The sequence below is a fragment of the Pinus tabuliformis genome, chromosome 1_1 (assembly GCF_031772625.1).
Source record: "Pinus tabuliformis cultivar Carrire ecotype Pingquan chromosome 1_1, CPIR1, whole genome shotgun sequence".
NCBI classification, from domain to species: domain Eukaryota; kingdom Viridiplantae; phylum Streptophyta; class Pinopsida; order Pinales; family Pinaceae; genus Pinus; species Pinus tabuliformis.
Window position 1 is genome coordinate 866,180,486 of NC_142297.1, and position 20,372 is coordinate 866,200,857.

The 20,372-nt window shown below is 37.9% G+C and overlaps 1 protein-coding gene across 3 annotated transcripts in view; it reads left to right on the plus strand.

Moving 5' to 3' along the window:
* Window positions 1-20,372, plus strand: part of LOC149217027 (TOM1-like protein 4) — a 273,886-nt gene that overhangs the window by 88,570 nt on the left and 164,944 nt on the right. For all 3 annotated transcript variants that reach the window (XM_089392923.1, XM_089392924.1, XM_089392925.1), the window contains exon 6: window positions 12,641-12,801. In XM_089392923.1, coding sequence (XP_089249049.1) covers window positions 12,641-12,801 — 161 coding nt within the window. The remainder of the gene's footprint in view (window positions 1-12,640; window positions 12,802-20,372) is intronic.

Sequence of the window (20,372 nt, forward strand, 5' to 3'; positions counted from 1 at the left end):
ATTTGACCCCTTGACAGCCAGATTTAGCAGTAATTGCAGTAATTTTTTCAATATATCAGAAATTTTTTGAACTTCACTGTGAACAGAAAGAAAATCTCTCAATGTAAAACAGAAAAGAAACTTTAAATGATTTAACCCAGGGAACAATCAGCTGGGCTCTGCACAGAAAGTGCTTGCGGGAGTTGGCTGGTTCAGCCGAGAACTTCCCCGAACGCCCACAAAATTTCCTTCAAAAAATGTTTTCCTGCACATCTCAAGCAACCATCAGCAAAGAGAGAGAGAAAACTGCTAGATCTCAGGAAATAATGGAGATACCTGCCATTATTTCAGAAACCCTAGCAGCCCTCAAACCCTAGCAGGTGAACAAGATACCTGTGCTCACACTACTCTAAAAAAAACAAGCTATGATTAATGGCTGAAAACTGAAATATGCAGAAAATTAAAGATCTCACAGCAATTCCGGAGAGTAACACCAGCCAGTTTGAACCCCAAAGTCTTTTTATTAACCAGAAAATCAGATTTACAAGAGAGCTTTTCAGTGCAGACTCACAGATCAGATGATCTCAAATGACCCCCTAAGACCCTATATAAAGGAAATGATCCTAACGGCTAGTTCGAGTGATCCATGTAGAAATGATCTCGACCGTTGATGAGGATCAAGACATCTCTTGATCTCATCCGTCGATTTATTAACTTAAAATATTATTATTTTATTAGTTAGGGTTTTTGCTTGATTTTTTTAATTTTTTTATTATTTTTCATTATTTTATTATTTTTATTCATTTTTTAATTTTTTAATTCATTTTAAAATGGATCACTGAACTAAACCTTCGGAAACATCACCTAGGACCTAGGACTTAAGACTCATGAGGGGATTTAAAACATTTCTCGACCCTCAGGACACATTACATCATGACTTTTACAAAATTACATCTTAAGGGACAAATCCATTTAATACAGACCCTCACAAAACACCCAGCTCTGCGACACAACGATAATCTAGCAGATCAACACACTAGGATTCTCCTAAAGTTCTAATGACAAAATCAATCCCGGCTTTGGGGTCAGGTTTGAAGGAAAACTCTGCCGATCCGTGGACCGGTGAGACAAAAAACCTTCCGGGACGTAGATTATCATCAGACAGTTAGGTCCACCTAGGCAAATTACATACATGACTCATGTCTGCTAAGATTATTTACAATTAATACATGCCGACTGGGTTTACAATCAAAAAGATCAGGTTGCTGATGATGGCAGGATGGCACGGACATGCTGATCAGGTGCTGCTTCTTTCTGTCAAAAAACGGGATGCACTGCATGGGTAGTTGACCAGTAGAGGTCAACACTGCTAAATGAGAACTCTGAAAAATCTCGCTTAAGGAATAAGTTGCAGGGTCCCTGAGCTCTTGGCCTAGAGGAGATGTTAATTTTTGAGTTAACATGTTCTTTGCTTAGGTCAGTTACTTCGTTAATCCATTATCCCATTTATCAATCCATTCCATTTTTATTAACAATCACATGAATCATTATCACATTGACAGTAACTGAAGAAAGAACATAAATGATAAATGCTTAAGACAAGCCAAGACAAGAGGACTCAAGATTTTGGCGAATCCCTGGAAAAAACCCCAAGATGGGGAAAACCCTTTGATAAAATTCTTCTTATTGTTATATCACATGTTCAACAAAGAGAGAGAGAGAGAGAGAGAGAGAGAGAGAGTACAATAAAATAAGGCTAAATGACTTGCCAAATCACTGTCTAAAACAACCCTGTAATTTCTGTACTTCTGTCCTTAGTCAACAACAGTCAAATCAGCCCTAACCAGAAAGCAATGAGTGGTCAATACCCCGGTCAAATCAACCCAATCTATTCGGTCAAAGGAGAGAGATATTCACTCTCTCTAAGAAGTAAAAAATCAATCAACACAGCCTTCAAAAGTTTGGTCAACATTCGGTCAACAGTTTGTGGTCAAACCTGTCTCAGACCTGCGATCAACATATGTCAAACACCTCAGTTTTCCTCGGTTCTTGTGCCCAAAAGTGTGGCCTAGTTGGCAAAGTAATAATCCATCAAAATCGCAGTCAGACAGCTGGTCAAATTTCTTGGTCAACACTACTGAAAAAGTCAACCACAGACACTGGAAAAATCACAGAAATTCGCAGGAAATTCGTCCTCCAAAAATTCGCATGTGTGAGAGAGAGATAGTTGCCCAAAGAAAGTCAAATCCATCATGAGAGGAAAGAGAAAATAATGTGTGTGATGATGCCAAAATGGAGTGAACTTATCTTATATTTATACAAGTCAATGTGGGTCAAAGATCATGTCTTTTGGTCTTCATGAGCCTACATGATGATGTGGTCGACTTTGACAATTTGCACATGTGTGGGCTTGAGCTCAAAAACATATTTCTCCTTATCCAAATTTGATGATCTTTAGGTCGATTTTGGTCTTCTCGAAAAGAGGAATTCAATGCAATAATTATTTCCATCAAATGAGTTGTCCAAAGTGGAATTTGTGTAGAAATTTTGAATAATATGACACTTATTCACAGAGATTATCTTGATTATACACTATTTGCGGAATGCATGCATAATACATAACCTCCTCTACGTTGATCATCAATTTTGCGGAATTAAAAATAATGAAATATCAATCGCATGCGCACGTTAAAACACATTAATAACACATATCAACACAGTATATAACCGGGGAAAGCATACAGCTGAAAACCCCCAACTATCTGTATATTATAATGATAGAGAACATGTAACAATACATAGTACAATACTCCTCACAAGTACTCAGTACTATCTCCACCTGCTACACACAAATTAGCTCAGATCTGAATCAAGTCACAGGTTCAAATCTCCTTCGCTATCTGCCTGCCTCTAGTGCGCAATCCAATGTGAGAATAGGAATGATCCACGTTCGAATTCCCTTTTGTTGTACTACGCAATCGTCATTGGAAATCTCAATCAATGATTGTGCAAATCTCATGCACAGCTATAGTCACAACTGATAGTAGTCTCCACCTCTAACACCTGTCTCCACTGAACTATCCATGCACTGAGTTAACTGATGTATTCTTTAGTTGATTTATGAGTTAATAATTAGTGAATTAATTAATAATTAATTCAAATCACTCATCACTAGTGTATTCTGCAGTTAGACTAAATACAACTAGTTCAACCAAGTCAAACTGAACACAACTCCATCAACTCCTCAATCAACTCCACCAAACTCAATCACTTGAGTTCTAACTGAAGTCCATCATGCAATAGCTCAACTAACCCATAAGAAAAGCGTATTTCCTTTTGGCAGTTGCATGTGCCACATCCGTAGCTCGAACTGAAGTGCTCCAAGAGGATAAGATAATGTTTATAGTCCAGATATTATTAAGAGCTAATAATATTCGTCTGTTCTATTTTTAGCCTGGCAGTCTAAAAATAGACTCCACCCATATATCTAAAAATAGAAGTCCATCTATTTTTACCAACATGACCAATCATCCACAAATAGCATCCTGCAAGTCATAGACCATGATCCATATGTCTAAAAATAGACTTTGCGCCAAAAATAGCCTGCGGTCCCACTTAGTGAAGGCGACTCCTTTCCACTAAGCTCCATCATCTTGTTGCATTTCAACACTCCCTCTCAACAAGATATGGATTATTTGCAACCCCTATACTGCAACTCTGGACCACTCAAGATAAATATGCACCAATAAATCTATGAAAGAAAATGGAAATAACAATAAAATTATTACTAATAGAATATTAAGCACATAATTAGAAAATCATACCATATCCGTGGAAGAACACCACAAGATTAACACCAAAGACTTGATTTTATTAACTAGAATAATTCAGTATATAACAGAGCTTAAGAGCCAAGTGCTTGATCACAACATCAAAAGATGTTACAATGAGGAGCATAAGCTGCCTTATATAGAAAAAATGAGAGATCTAGATCCCTTTGCAAGTGAAAACAACTAGGTCCAATGAATTGCACAAATTTGATGGAGTTGTCTTTAGTGCGACTTTTTGGACTTTCCAGTGCCGGAATCTGGTGGAAACATTTGAGGTGAAATCTTGATTTGTGTTATTTAAACTAGTTTTTTGACTGTATATATGGATTCAACACCCTGGAAAACCCCTAGGGCACTTCGATTGCACAGGATTACCCATCAAGCTTGTGATTTCAATAAATTCCTGCCGGATTTTAGAGAAATTTGACCGGAAAAACCCACCGTAAAAGCTTCCAAAAAGTCGCACTAAAGACAACTCCAAATTTGACTTGATCCCAGAAGAAAACAGCTAGTTGAAAGCTTGATCCATGTCAAAATAATCTTGTCCCTTGATCTGGAGGACAAAAATTGATTTCCTTGAAGCTAGAGTTGATCCTGAACCAAAAAATATTTTTTCCCAAAATTTTCCTTGAAATTTCTTATTCAATTAACTTCCTTGTACCAAAAAGTTCATTTTTCCTTGGAAATTAATTCTATTTTTGGACCAACGATTTTTGAGGGATTTTCTTGTTTAAATCATGGAGATTCCTTAACTTTTTCCTTGATTCCTTCCTCGGGAAAGTCCATCTCTTTTTTAAATATCATTTAAATTTTCTGGCTAATCATTTTGCCATTTTTGGCGAAAAATAAAAAATATGACTCTAGAGGGGTTTAAACATATTTTTCCATCCTCAAAGTGTGTCTAGATAGAAAGTTAAGGTGTTGAGGTATAATTTTAAGTACTCATACCCCCTGCAACTTCTATAGACAACACTTTTTACATTATACATCAAATATTACATTAAAAAAACCTGTTTAGCGGGGGAATTTTGACAATTAAAAATAAAAACTGACCCCTAGACACAACCAAATTTTGCGAAACTTTAGACATGATCTAGTATGGCATTTTACATCGACTTTATACACTAGGAATCACTTAAGATTTCACCATCAAGCCCCACTCTAGCTTTGGGGTATGTTTGGGAGAAGAACTTAACCAATTATTTGATGTTTGGAATGTTGAACAATCTAGGGCATCTAGGTTGGATGAGATTCTTCTGATGATGATAACTATTTGTGAGGTACTTTTTACTTTTTCTTATTAGCACAATCTTCTCTTATTATTATTAGGGTGTGTTCTCTTACTTCATCAAACATTTACCAAAACAAAAGAGACAAGAACACAAGATGTTGGCTCTTAGCTAGGGCAAAACCTCTCTCCTAGAGAGGAAAATCCTTTTGCAAATTTATCTTATTGAAGCTTTAATTGACAAATGGCAAACCCTAGACCCTTGACCAGTAGATCCTCCAAGCACAAGACACAGTCTTTCTTCCTTTTTTTCTTCAATTAATGCCTTCTTCTGCTCTGCACCTTGATCTCTTTCTTCTCACTTCTTTTGGCAACTGATAGCACTTTTCTTTGCTCTTTTTCTGGTAACTGCAGAAACCCTAGGTCTCCTTAGAGACCTCTTCTTTGGTGTCTTCCTTTCCTTCTCTACCTCGCTAGGCAGTCTTCCTTCTCTTTGATACTTGGGCTAGAGAATGAGGTTCTTCTTGAGGTATATTTATGAGTTAGAGGCTGATCCTCTAACCCTACTGCAGATCTGATTTTTCCTCGCACGTGTGGATGATTAGGGCTCAAGATTGTCCTTCTAGCTTGCTCCCTTCCTTCACTTGAGGTGGGACCTTCTTCGCTTGAGATGGAGGCCTATTTGGAGCCTCTTTTCCACCCAAACGAGTTCTCTTAGGTTGCTGCAATTCTGGATCTGATATGAAGACTTACCCTCTTTTCCTTCGCACGTGTGATAGAATTTGACCCCAAAACAGACCTCCCAAACTCGGCTTCTTCTTCCTTCTTCTTCGCTGCCCTAGAATCACCTTATATGCACCTTTTTCGCACCTCTTTTCGTCCTTTCTTCTTCGCTGATTTCAGAGATGATTTATGATCCTTTTGTGAGGTCGAATTGCCCTGTATATAGGAGAATGTCCCTGCTATTTGGGCTGACTTGAGCTAGTGAGGCCAACATGTCCTTAAGTGCACGAAACAAAATCATTTTTGAGCCAACTTTGAAGAGGAGACTTGTCTTTGCTTTGGAGGATCACGTTTGACATATTTCTTCGACTCTAGTACATAGATTTACATAGTGTAACATGCCCTCATGGGTCTTTAACAATTACATTGACTCTTTGACTTTCCTAGAAGCACTTATACAAGTGCTTGACCTATGCAATGAGCAAGAAACTCATTTTTACAAATGACAAAAATAATAATTCCTTTCTTTTACAAGTACAAAGATCAAAATTACATTTATGAACACTGAACTTAGTTACACTTTCTTCAACATGGAAAACATAAATAATTAGCTAAGGAAAAAAAACTCCCTAGAGTGAAACTCTCTAGCAAAAATCTTAAGCTACCTAGATGTGTTACATGGCTTTATAAACATACTAGAATCATTTTTACATAACGGCCCATAGGGCTGCAAAATTTGGATTACAATTGAAGACCAAAAGCTACATGATGATGATGAAATTTGGTAAATTTTCGCTACTCTGAAATGTACTTTGCTCATGGCGTAGTTGACACTTGAGTGGTCAATAGGCAACGCACAAGACTTTCGGGGAGTGAGCAGAGGCTCCAAGCAGCCTTGGGAAGTTTGCAGAAAGCTCTAGGCAGTGGTTGGAAGTTTTGGGCAGTAGAAAACAGACTCGAATAGTGTACAACAAAGGGCTAGGATACCCATGTAGGATGCTCAGGAGTGAGAGACTTCTAGGAGCATGGTTCTTAACTCAAGTTTCATGTTAGTAGCGAGATAGGCTTTTGTGTTAGAGGGAGCAGCTACGGTGGATGTGATGAGCTTGGAGACATATTTGAGTTATGGAAGTACCTTCGACGTTAAGAGGGAGTGTTGGATTATGTAGCTTGGTAGGACTTCCACAATGCCTTGGTGTCTTAGCATATGGAACATTGCCTCTCTAGATGATAAACTTTGTAAAGTGATTTAATAAAGTTCTTTTTGTATTTAATGATTAAAAGTGACTTTATTATAAAGTTGAGTCACTTTAATGATTTAAGTGATTTGAATGACTGATTAAGTCGCAACCATTGATCTTGAGATGGCAAGATTTAATCTTGACCAATGAGATCTAAGGTTAGGGTTTTAGCCATTAATGAGTTATAACAAGAGATCTGAGGGGGAGGTGAAGACACCGTACAATGACACTAGGCTCAGGAGGAGTGTGATACTCTAGTGTGCTAGGTTGGGCAAGGGCTTGAGGGAAGGGAGAAAGGGGTAGTTAGGGAGTAGCAATGAGGTTGCTCCAACTGTTTTTATCTTTTCTCTAATGGGCCATTATCCCTGGTGCAAGAGCCCAAGTTCTTAATAGAACACATTTTGTTGGCTTTTCCCCTTTGTGGGTTTTCCAAGGTATATTGTGTGTCTAATGCGTATGATGATTTCTATGTGTTTCGTTGTGCATTTTTTGTTATGAACATTGCTATGCATAAATTAATGAATCATGTTAGGGTTTGTTTGAGATTTATTGCCAGGTGGTAGGTTTGAAGGAAAATTAACATAATTTCAGAAAATAACATGCAAAATGGAAGAACATAACCATCAACCTACGCCATTCAATCAAAAAAATCACTTCATCAATCAAAATATTGTCTTTCCATGCAAAAATATCCCTCCCAAGACATTTCATTCCATCAATTATTTATATCGACCAAGAGAAAAAAAGAGGAATGCTAATGTGCACTCACCTAAGAGAGAAGAGATGAGTGTGTGCTAATGAATAAATGGAAATGATTTCCCTCTATTTATATGGGGGAAGCCAACTCATTTTCATTAATTTACAAATGAACAATCTCTAAATGTTAACAGGTCACGAGCCGACCTAAAGAAAGCTTGATATAATGATAAAGCATAATAAAATGTCATAAAAAACCTCCACATGTGTTGGATATTTACCTTTCGAACTTGACATCGTGCTCCATAAATAAGCCTCTCTATCAAGCAAAGTGACAAGTGGGTCGAAGAGTGTTCCTCACTCCATGGGGCACCATCTCCAAGTAACATCTCCTCCACCAAGACGTCATCATCAACATCAAGAAGGCTCGCATCACTCTCCTAGGGCATGCATGGGTGACATGGTAGGCCTAGGATCAAGCATTGGAATCAAATTAGGGTGTGCTAGCCCTCCCAAACCATCTCAAGTGGTCTCCATCATAATTTGGGCTTTAGAATAGGATAATGTCCATACAGGTTTAAGGTTATCCTGGGGGCATCTTGTGTTCCTCTGGGCAGATCATCAATCAAGCCAATGCCTAGAGTTTTTGGCTGATTGTTTCACTAGTTGGAGGTATAGTGAAGGGCATGGAACCATGTGGAAGCTCCTCAACACCCAATGCTCATCTCAAGCAGGGCAATGTTGTGGCTGCAGTGTCATATGTGGTCTGAAAGCTGGGCTAAACTTCCTCTTCACATGTGCTGGAAAGTTGTTGAGCTATCCCTCAAGGCATATTTGTTGCATATGTGATAAACCATGTGAAACATACCCTGAATATCAAGTGAGATCAACAACATTGGGGACAAAACCATTAAAGTATCATAATGGACCATATTGAACGTTAGGAGTACAAAAATGCTTCACACGTACCTCTCTTTCAAATATCTTTCTAGCTCAAGATTGTAAACAAGTTACCACACTTGTACTAGGAATGATTATATGCCAATAGCCCTAGGTAGGGCCATCAGTCCGTAGATGCATGTGATAAATGTGGAATGGATTGGGCAAGACTTCAGGGAAGATGTTGTAGCCATGGTACCAGCTGAAGGAGGTCTAACATCTTGAGTACAATGATGAGAAGAGGGAGTAATCATCATGAGTTATCTCTTTCCTCAGCTTGCTTTTGACTCCCCTCTGGTGCACGTCTTACTTTAATGATTTTCAATTCTTTATTGCATAGCTTGGGTAAGCAACTTGCTTTTTGCTTTTGCACTACCCCTTAAAGATATAATAGTTCATCGCTCATTGGGGTTGGGACAATCGTAAGTTCCTTTATTTAGATAGAACATGAAATGCTTGAGAACTGAGTGATGGCTAATGAGGGGGGTAGAGCTCATGCTAGGCTTTTTTACATGTGCTTACTATATGTCTCAACCATCTTTTTCATTTTCCATTTTCTTTCGTAAGTGGATTTAAATGCTTTTATCTTTCTTTTAGTTGCATCAACCTCATATGGAAAAGTTTCCAAACCTTGACTAAGACATGTTGATATAGGGTACTAGTCCCTTTGACCAGTGACAATCAACCCAAAGAGTGGAAGTGAACATAAGGGACGTATGGAAAGTGATAAGTATGGATTACCTTGGGCACACTATGTTAATAAGGACCTCCTATTTGTGCCCCTCCTAAACAATGGAAGACAAGGCCTCAGGGGAGGTCACATTGGATTGGGGTCAAAGGATAAGATTCCATGGAAGTGTGGGAACAAGGACATAATCAAGAGAGGTCAATCATCTATCTTAGCATGTATTCCACATTAGTATGCCCTTAACATTAATTGAAAGCACATGATTACAAAAATGGTTAATGTACCTATTGATAGATGACCTACCTTCCTTTAAGAGATGTCCTAGATGAGAGAGAGCATTGATCAGAGCATAGGTGGAGAGCACTGATCATGAAGCTATCTATGGATCATCATAGGGCTGCTGTTTGGCTGGCTGATCGAAGGGGAGTAAAATTTTCTCCTATGGTTTACCCACTTTGGTTGGGTAACAATATCTATCTCTTATGCTCCAAGAGCTTCTTCAATGTTGTTTTCTTTCTTCATAATATCCTTACTTTCAGCAATTCAACTCAATGGCATGAGAGATGTCGATAATTGGCCTCCATGAATCTCCTAGGGTGTATATAGTGTTGGTTGTTGGAGACTTCTTCGGTTCTTTAGTCCATTGACATCTCTATTGATTGTCTCTGTCTCTTCAGATACTCGTTGGACACCCCTAGTCACCTCCCTTGAAAAAAAGGAGATTAATAAGGCAATCAAAGAGGACATACACTAGGAATTTATTTAGGTTACTTGGACTTCCTATCCACCTCAACATCTTGGCTAATATGGCCTTCTACTTGGAGAATTTCCAACAATTGTTGGGCAGCCTAATCATCTATTCTAAGTACATTCAACTATCAACACCAATGGTCACATGAACTTAGGACCCATTCAACCATTTGAAGGTTTGTTATCATCAATTTTCTGTGAAGTTCAGTCATTGCATCCCATATATGGATATGATATGTCAATGCTGCCACCTACAAGAGATCGAGATGAAGGAGCACTTCATTTTCAGATGTCCCATATATTATGATAGTTGAGGGACATTCCATTGTTTATATTGTGATTTAGGATGTCTCTAACTACCTTCTTTATGCTCAGACATGATATGGTTGGCTCTCTAGATTTGAAGAGGTGATTACTCTTAGAATATAGAACTTACAAGATCTATCTAGACCTAGCTCTACTAAATTGATCACTTCATTCTTCCAGCACCAAATGCCTTGCAAATGTTCTATCCAGATTCCATAGACACAAAGGTCAATAGGTTAGTGAGCTATGTTGTGGAAACAACCCCCAAGCTGGTGTACCTGTACCGGAACTGCCGAAAAGCAACCAAAATGCTTGTATAGTGTTTCCTTATTTGGAAACACCACCAAAATGCTGCCAAAACATTTCGGCGGTGTTTCGGCCCAAATCTCTATTTCTGCGACTTGTTTTGCTTACGCAGGCTCACTCAAGCACCCAAGAAGAGTGTGGGGACATTCAATGGCCAAAAATGATTTAATCCACCACTAAAATTTACCTCTAATCACTCCACAAACGAATTTATCTCTAATCAATCCACGCTTTAGTTTTACTAAAAAGGCACCACTTTCTTTTTTTGTTAATGAGGATAAAGATTATTAGGATATGTAATTGTACTTGTCATTGGCTCTTGTTTTATTTTATTTTCAACACATATAGCCATGTATAAAGGCTGATTTTGGAATCTTGGATGTACAGCTTCATTTGTAAAGGATAACTTTGGATTTTTCATCATGTAATCATCAATGAGAGTTAATCTAGATTGGGTTTTCCTTCTAAAATGTCATTTATGTGTCTTTTTTTTCTTGCAAGATATTGTGTTATTAACTTATATATATATATAGATATGACATTTTGCCCAATGTTTCCATTTGGGTGGGTCACGTTTCCAGCCATCCTCTTTTCGGAAACTTTCAGATGTTTCCATGTTTTGTGCAGCTTAGTTGGTGAGACAATGCACCCTTTCCCATTCTGCAGGGAGTTGCCCACTACCACATAATCTTTTGAGACATACATGCTCCAGCTGGCTCTGCTGTGTAGCCATCTCCCAACGTAGATTGAGCAGTCGGGTACCCATTACTAGATTTTACTCTTAGACCTTAGATGTTAGGGGAGGTACTACTGGTGGCACCTTGATTTCTTCATGATTATCCAACTTGGTCTACACAGTCTTGCTTATTCTCCATAGGACATTTTTAGAATCTGCATTGGTACATTCGTAATGATTGATGATGATGGAGATATCTCTCCCCCCTGCCTCCACTTCTACTTCTGTTGCAAACCAATGATTCTCATCTATTAACCTGCTCTTGCATAATGATGTATTTATCTTTAGGGTTTACCTTCTTAGTTTGTCCCTTTGTATTCTTCTCTATTTATATTTTATTGATATTTCCTTCATTCAGCATATAGGAGCTGTGTTTTGCATTCATCCATTGCTAATTTGATTTATTGTACTTTCTAGCCCAATTGACCTATTTGGGTCACTTATGGACATCTATAAAGTTTATTTCTTTCTTGCTGGCATTTTCTTTTAGCCTGGACTGCACTATATTTGTAACTAGGGATCTATCTGGAAAATACTAACTTTATTTTGGTCATCCGGATGGTGAAAATGTCACTTTCACAAGGTCACGAGTGAAAATCTGTTTATGATATATTTAACAGAGTTTTGTTGCATAAGAGTGGAATACAGTTAGAGGTATTATACCTATAACCTGACACAACAGGTGCAACTATGATCTGTTTGCTTCTAAAATATAATTCTTGGTTGGTGACTTCCAGAAAGGCCTTAACGTCAACCATGTTTTGAGTTGCTAATGCATTTTGAAATTTACTAAGCTGCAGGCAATTATGTTTTGTACTGCAGTTTGTATCTCCCTACCATGTGCATTGCATTGAATTTGTAATTCTATCCCATAATTAACGGTATAATTTTCATAGCATGGTCAATGGGAAGGCCTGGAATGGTATCAACCCATTATCAATTTAGTAATCTGATGATCAGTGCCAAGTCTTTAGTTTCTAGGTTAATTTTCACAAATATTTTACTAATTGACCCATTTTTAAAACCCACCACAACTTTTTCATCTTAATCCATCACATTTTTTAGGCATCTAGATATTTCATCTTGTGTTATTATTGCTTTTTTGATTTGACTTTTTTGTTAGATTATGGTACTCTTCTGGTGGTTAGAGATTTATTCTGCAATCTGCATATGGCCATTTTGACTCCTAAGCAGACACTGACTATAGCATCATTGCAGCATGCAGGGATAAAGTTTCCACAGGATTTGGATAGATCTGCTGCGGTTTTGGAAACTCAACAATCGCTGCCAATTTCTTTACAATCTCAGTCTTCTGCTTCTCCAAATTATGGGGCCGAAGTTGTTGAGGGACCAGTTGCATCTGGTCTTCCAGGACTAAGGTAGGTATCTGAATTCTTTATTCACATTCATAAAATATGCTGACCAGTTCAGTTTTCCAGTATGGTAATGGGAATTCTGTCGAGCAGATTTCTGAAATAACGATTATGATTCAGTTACCTAGCAGGTCTGTCTGTTGCTTAGAGGAACAAATTGGAAATATTATGTAAAGCATCAGTTCTAATTATTTGTGTGTATGTGCAGTTCATTCTTCCAAATTTAAATAGTCATCCATTCTATGGAAGTTTTCCATGATATCCATCATTTACAATAACTTACTTGACATATGTAACAAAATACAAAGTGAAACGTTAAAACAACAGCACATGATTGATCCCAAAAGAAATCCTTTGGTATGTTTTTTAGTATTCTTGTTAATTGTTAGATATCTGATGATTGAATGAACAAGGGAATGCAAGACTCGGAAGAAAGTGTAGGAATTTATAGGGTAAGTTCCTTAGCTAGAACAACAAGGGACACCGCTCACAAACAGATCACAGATCGGTACACCAGTATTCTTGACGTGGTTAAAACCCTCAAAGAGGGAAACAGTCCACAACAATGTTGCACGAAGTGGGGGCGAAGCAGAAGCGGGGACGCGGAAGCGTCATTTTCCAAAAATCTAGGAAGCGAAGCGTCTGCGGAAGTGTCTGCTATATATATATATTTATATTTTTTTGCATTTATACTCAAAACAAACATCCCAAATAGCAAATTAATTGTAGAAGACATGAAAACATGCATATTTTTGCATAAATCAAGATAGATATAACATCCATTGTACATTAATGATTAATTATTCGAGCATCAACCATTTAGATGCATCAACCATCTAGAATCTAGATTCTTCTCCTCTTGTCTAGCCTTTGCCTCTACCTCGATTGTCTAGGGATATTAGTCAACATTGCCCAATTTTGATCAAACTACCTAATTCAAGAGTTAAAATATGGTAGAAAAAGCTTAACATGCTTGATCGATGATTTTGACTTGATTGAAAGGTAATTTTTTGCTAAGGGCGTGCTGCGTGACAAAGGAGTTCAATAATTAACACCACCAACACTAGGGTACATATAGGGCTTGGTGCTCTTGATTAAATGCTAATCGCATACCTTCATACTTGATATAATCTAATGAAATGCCACAATCCCATTGATTCTGAATTCCTGAAAACTGTTAAGTCTGCTGAATTTTGAATAGGATATGAAATTCTATTTTCTCCATATGAAGTCCAATGAGGCTGGAACCACTCTCAAACATCCTGAGTCATTTCATGGTAATGTTAAAAATTTAAGTAAAAGGATGAAAATGAAAAATAAAGGAAAATGTCACTTTTACTTTAAGAATTTAACATTACCATGAGGGAGCATCTGCTATATTTATATTTTTTTTTGCCTTCATTCGTCACCCTAATCCAAGGTGGACCCACCCCCAACAAGCAAACTCACCTAATTTTTTTTTTTTTTTGAAAAAAACGATTTTCTAAATGCTTTTCCAGAAGTGTACGCTTCCGTACGCTTCCTCCTCCGAAGCGCCATGCTTCTGATGCCCGAGCAGCGCTTCCGTACCACGCTTCCGAATTTCCAGGAAGCGGCAAAAAATTCGGAAGTGGCGCTTCCGAATTTCGGAAGTGCGCTTCCGGCCAAGCTTCCTAGGGGATTTTGTACGGGACGCGCTTCGGGGCTTGGAACCGTGGGGGGGGGGGCGCTTCGTGCAACATTGGTTCACAGTTTGAGCTAATGCGGCCACTTTAGGCAATTTATTAATGTAAAAGAAAGAAAATTTACATAAGCTTCTCTCATGAACGGTCACCTTACAAATGACCCTCCATGCTCTTTAAATAGAGATCATGGACCAATCGGGTGTTAAGCCACGGATCAAGTGTCGGTAATACCGAGGAGAGAATGAACCGTCAGATCACTTCATGTCTAGAACATATCGTGACCGTCAGATTGTAAGTTACAAAAGTACATAATAAAGAAACACACTTTACCTAACTCTACACTAGACCAAATTATATTTAACTATTTCCTATGTGTTGGAATATCCTAACATCCCCCCTTAAGAACAACTTGGGATAGGATTGAAGGATGTACAAATATGACACAATAGGAGAAGGAAGGAGGCACTAGAGCCTATCCCCCCTTAGTGACAACTTCCTGAACTCCAACCATAAATCGAAGTTTAGTAAACTTCGCCTCTGTGAGAGCCTTTGTAAAGATGTCTGCAACTTGATCATCGGTTGAACAATATTGCACTTCAAGAACATGGTCATGAATGAGCTTTCCGATGAAGTGCATGTGTAGTTCCATGTGTTTGCTGCGTTGATGTTGAACTAGATCTTTCCATAGTTGAATGGCACTTTGATTATCACACCAAAGTGCAGTTGGATGTTGCTGCTGAAAGCCAAACTCTGACAGGATCTAACGAAGCCACAGGGCTTCCTTACTAGCTTCTATGGCGCCACGATACTTTGCTTCTGCTGAAGAAAGAGAAATGGCACTTTGTTTCTTGCAAGCCCATGTAATAGGTCTAGAACCAAGAGTGAACACATGACCTGCAGTAGACTTTCGATCATCAGGGTCACCAGCCCAATCGGAATCAGTGAAACCAATCAATAGAGGAGATGCTTTTGCATTGTAATGAATCTCAAACTGCACTATACCTTGAACATAACGAAGTATTCTTTTAGCTACTTTCCAATGACTTTCATGTGGGTTTTGCATAAACCGAGCAGTAAGGCCAACAACAAAGTAAAGGTCAGGATGGGTATGGGTTAGATACAAAAGTTTTCCTACAAGCTGACGGTATAAGGTAGCATCAACTTCAGGTGAAGTACAAGTGATTGAAAGTTTGGCTCCAGACTGAAAGGGAGAAGGGGATGGCTTACAATCTTCCATGTGAAAGTGGCGTAGAAGATCACAACCATACTTGGACTGGGAAAGGGAAATACATTCCTTGGATTGCAAGACTTGAAGACCAAGAAAATAATGCAAGTGTCCTAAGTCTGTCATTTCAAACTGCTTTTTAAGGCTGGACTTCACATGGTTTATAAGGTTGGGATCACTACCAGTAAGGATAAGATCATCAACATAAAGAACAAGAATGATAAGGAACTTACCCACTTTCTTGGTGTAGACAGTGTTGTTAGAATGAAACCTAGAAAAGCCAATATCTAAAAGAAAGATATCCATTTTGGCATACCAAGCCCGAGGGGCTTGCTTGAGATCATAAAGGGATTTCTTAAGCCGACATACAAGGTTGGAGTCTGTTTGTATAAAGCTAGGAGGTTGTTCCATATAGATTTCTTCATGCGAGTCCCATGCAAGAAGATAGATTTAACATCCATCTGATGGACTTCCCATTTGAAAGAGGCAGCAAGGGAAAGAACAAGGCGGATAGAGTTCATTTTGGCAACAGGGGAGAAGGTTTCAGTATAGTCAATGCCTTCAACTTGTGAAAAACCCTTAGCAACAAGACAAGCTTTATGTTTATCAACTTTTCCATCTGGTCCAAACTTGGTTCTGTAAACCCATTTGCATCTAACAAGTTTTCGTCCCTTTGGAAGAGGAACAAGATCCCATGTATCATTTGCCAATAATGAACAATATTCTTCATTCATAGCTGTGTCCCAATTTGGATGGCTTGGGCCCTGAAGCTTCTGCAAAGGTGTCAGGATCATAATTCGCTGAAGCTTGAGCCAGTAAATAAGAGGCTCTATCAAATTGAGAATGTGTATGTCGTTGATCTGTAGGATCACCTGCAAGAGCACTTGCTCCATCTCGAGTAGCACAGGCCCATTTTGGAAGCTGAGGAGCTGAAGGAGGATCTCGAGAAGGTGGGGGAGGATTGTCATCCTCGCTGTCATCATCTGAAGAAGAAATATTTTCAGAAGTAGAAGGGATAGAGAGAGGTGGCACATCTGCCGAACTAGTCTTGTAGGCCGATTTATTTTCAACAAACTTTACATCTCTTCTAATGATAACATTTTTGGATTTAGGTCGAAGAAGTCTATATCGTTTGACATCTTCAAAATATCCAACAAAAATACATTTTTCACTCTTAGGTTCTAAGGCTTTATGTTTCTCATCTGGAATCTGGGCCCATGCTTCACTTCCAAAAACATGAAAGTGACTTACATCTGGTTTAATTGAGCTGCATGCTTCTTCTGGAGTGATATTCTTTAAAACGTTAGTAGGAGTGCGATTTACTATGTAATTTGCATAGTTAATTGCTTCTGCCCAAAAATTAAGACTAAGTCCTTTAGATTGAAGCATACAATTAGCCATTTCCTTTAAGGTGCGATTCTTCCTTTCAGCGACACCATTTTGTTGTGGAGTATATGGAGCAGTATGTTGCATTTGAATTCCATGCTCAGTGCAAAAGTTGATGAATTTGTTGTTAACATATTCTCTGCCATTGTCAAATCTTAGCTTAAGAATTTGATGTCCAGATTGTTTCTCAACAAAAGCCTTAAATGCCAAGAACATGTTAAATACTTCACTCTTGAGTTTTAAGAAGTATACCTAAGTGCGTCTGGAGAAATCATCAATGAAAGTTAAGAAATACTTGTAGCCGGAGAATGAAACAACTGGAAGTGGACCACATAAATCACTATGCACAAGTTGTAAAGGGGCTAAGGCGTGCCAAGAGGCACATTTTTCAAAACTTTCTGGATGTTTTCCAAGTACACATCCAGAACAAACACCATCTCTGCAAGATACCATAGGAAGACCTGTCACCATATTTTCTTTGCATAGATTTTGAAGGGAGCGATAGTTTAAGTGACCAAATCGCTCATGCCAAAGTTTGCTCACTTCATCATTTATGAGCAACAAATACTGAGGGAAGAGTTGATGACCCAAAGTTGTTAAACTTATACAACCTTGTAGAATGATCATCAATTCCAGTAGCTAAAATCTGTCTAGGATCTCGTAGGTCCTTAATGACAACATCGTGAGATGAAAATTCAACGGTTTTACCTTCACCTGAATGAGTTATCTGATATATAGATATAAGGTTGCAGGATAAGGTTGGAACACATAATACATCATTAAATTGACCATTGTCTAGATGAATAGTTCTAGACCCTACAACACTAAGAGATCTATCATCACCAACATATATGTTTTTGGTGTTACAATCATTTAAAGAAGAAAACATGGTTTTGTTTTTGGCCATGTGATAAGAAGCTCTAGAATCAATGAGCCACTCATGAGAATGAGAAGAAGAAGATACATTTAGTGCATAACCAAACTGAGATGCTTGACAACCACATGCAGAAAGTGCTATTTCTGAAGATGAAGTTGAAGTTGAAGAGTGTTGTAAATGGATGTTATGCTTCTTCATTGTTGCTTCCAAGGCTTCCATCTTCTTAAAGCATTTGGATTCTAAGTGGCCATCTCGATTACAAAAGTTGCAATATCTATCAGTCTTCTTCCCTTTGTTTTTATTTGCCTTACCATTTTGTTGAATTGATTTTTCATTTTGTTGAGACTAAAAGTGCTTAGGACCTTTGTTTGGTTTAGGACCATTTTTTTTAGGATACTTCTACTTAGGATTCTTTGAATTTGGTTGCTGCTAGGTTGCTAAGGCTTTCTTAGAAGAGTTTTTAGTATTAAGAAGACCAAGATGTAAGAGTTTTTCTTGTTCTCTTATTAAGGAATCACAAAGGAATCAAAAGAGGGGGGCTTGTAGGCTTGTCCTTGAGAAATAAAGGCTTCTCTAGTAGAATGGAATGTGTAAACAAACACATAGTAGGTTGGTCCTAACTTAATAAGAATGGAATAGATAAGGCTACCATCTTCTTTCTTAACCTTAACACCTTCCAAGAGAAGTCTAAGGGTCTTGAACTTGGACAAAAAATCTTCAATGGAAGAAAAATTATTGGGTTCCAATGTAAGCTAGTAATTTTCTAGTTGATGGGCTCTAATTTCATTTTTAATTCCAAAAATTTTATTGAGCTGTTTCTGTGCTTTATCAGGGATCAAGTTTTGTGATATGGAATCTAAGGTCTGAAGAAATAGACATCCCTATCAACCCACGTGCTCGATCTTGCTTATTTTCCCTTTTGACTGCCTTATCTTCATCTTTAGGTTTAGATTCTTGGCCTGAGGCTATTCTATAAAGACCTTTACTTCTAAGTAAATCTTCCATGTAGGACACCCATTGGAAGTAGTTGGTGCTATCAAGAATAACTTGGCATGAACTTTCCATTTTATCAGAAATTGAAGCTATAGATATTGAAACTAAGTGTTCCAATGGAAAGATCTCGAAAAATTAAGCCGATTAAAAAAAAACGGCTCTGAAAAACGGCTTCCGGATGAAGAAGTTATGGCTTTTAGAAGAAAAGTTGTTGAATATGTCGACGAAGTACGTGAATGTGCGGAAGCGAATGATAATGTTATATTTAAAAAAAATCCCCCTCTCTTTCCAAACTTAATCTAATTTGCTCACTTTAAAAAAAATTATGTGACCCACTTTTATAAATAAGTGAAAGTCATTTTTACAATGGCATTTTATGAGCTACCTACTAAATTGTAACTTAAATAAAAGGTAGAGGGACTTTAGAATTATAAGTGACTCACCTTTTATAATGGGTGAGAACAATTTTACATAAAGTAACTTTAAAACATAAGTTACATGTGCTTTTTGAAAAAGTAATTCAACAAAAAGAAAGATTTGAACCCAAGACCTCTATTCTCATAAAGTAACTTTGGACCAAATGAGGTAGTTTAAAAGGTTAGTAATTTTTTGAAAAGAGGAAGAATTTTTTTTTTCAAGTCACTGAAGCTTTGGAGTGCGTGTTTACTTGAGAAAACCCTTTTTGCTTACAAAACCAAAAACCATACAACCCAAAATGGACATGCAAAAAAAACCAAACCTTATGACTTGAAGTTAGATTTCGCCAGAAACTAAATATTTTTCTCAATGTTTTTGATTTTCCAAGATCATACTTAGGCACGACAGAAAAGAGCATATGCATGAGAAAAATCCTTCCTTTCTGTTTCTAATTTGCTCAAATCGCACAAAGTCGCGGGGTAAAGAGCATGCGCAGATATGAAAAGTATAAGTCTGGCAATAAAAAACAAAAAGATAAATAAAACTGAAATAAACAGAGGGATAAATAACTAAAACTGCAAATAAACACTGTATACCTCTAGATCTTAAAAATGACGTAGGTAGGGCTACTGGAAATCTTTTTGCATGAAACGAAAGGGGTTCCTCACAGGAACAGATGCTCCTAACACAATAGAGCAGTCCTCTCGGCCCAAAAGCGGTCAGAAACAATAGATTTAGGAAACGACAGTCGGATGCAGTTGTATTGGCTTCAGATTTGGATCAACAACAAATTTGGCCCTCAAATAGCTCTGATACCATGTAGGAATTTACAGGGTAAGTTCCTTAGATAGAACACCAAGGGACACCGCTCACAAACAGATCACGGATCAGTACACTAGTATTCTTGACGTGGTTAAAATCCTCAAAGAGGGAAACAGTCCACGACCTGAGCCAATGCAACCACTTCAGGCAATTTATTAATGTAAAAGAAAGAAAATTTACATAAACTTCTCTC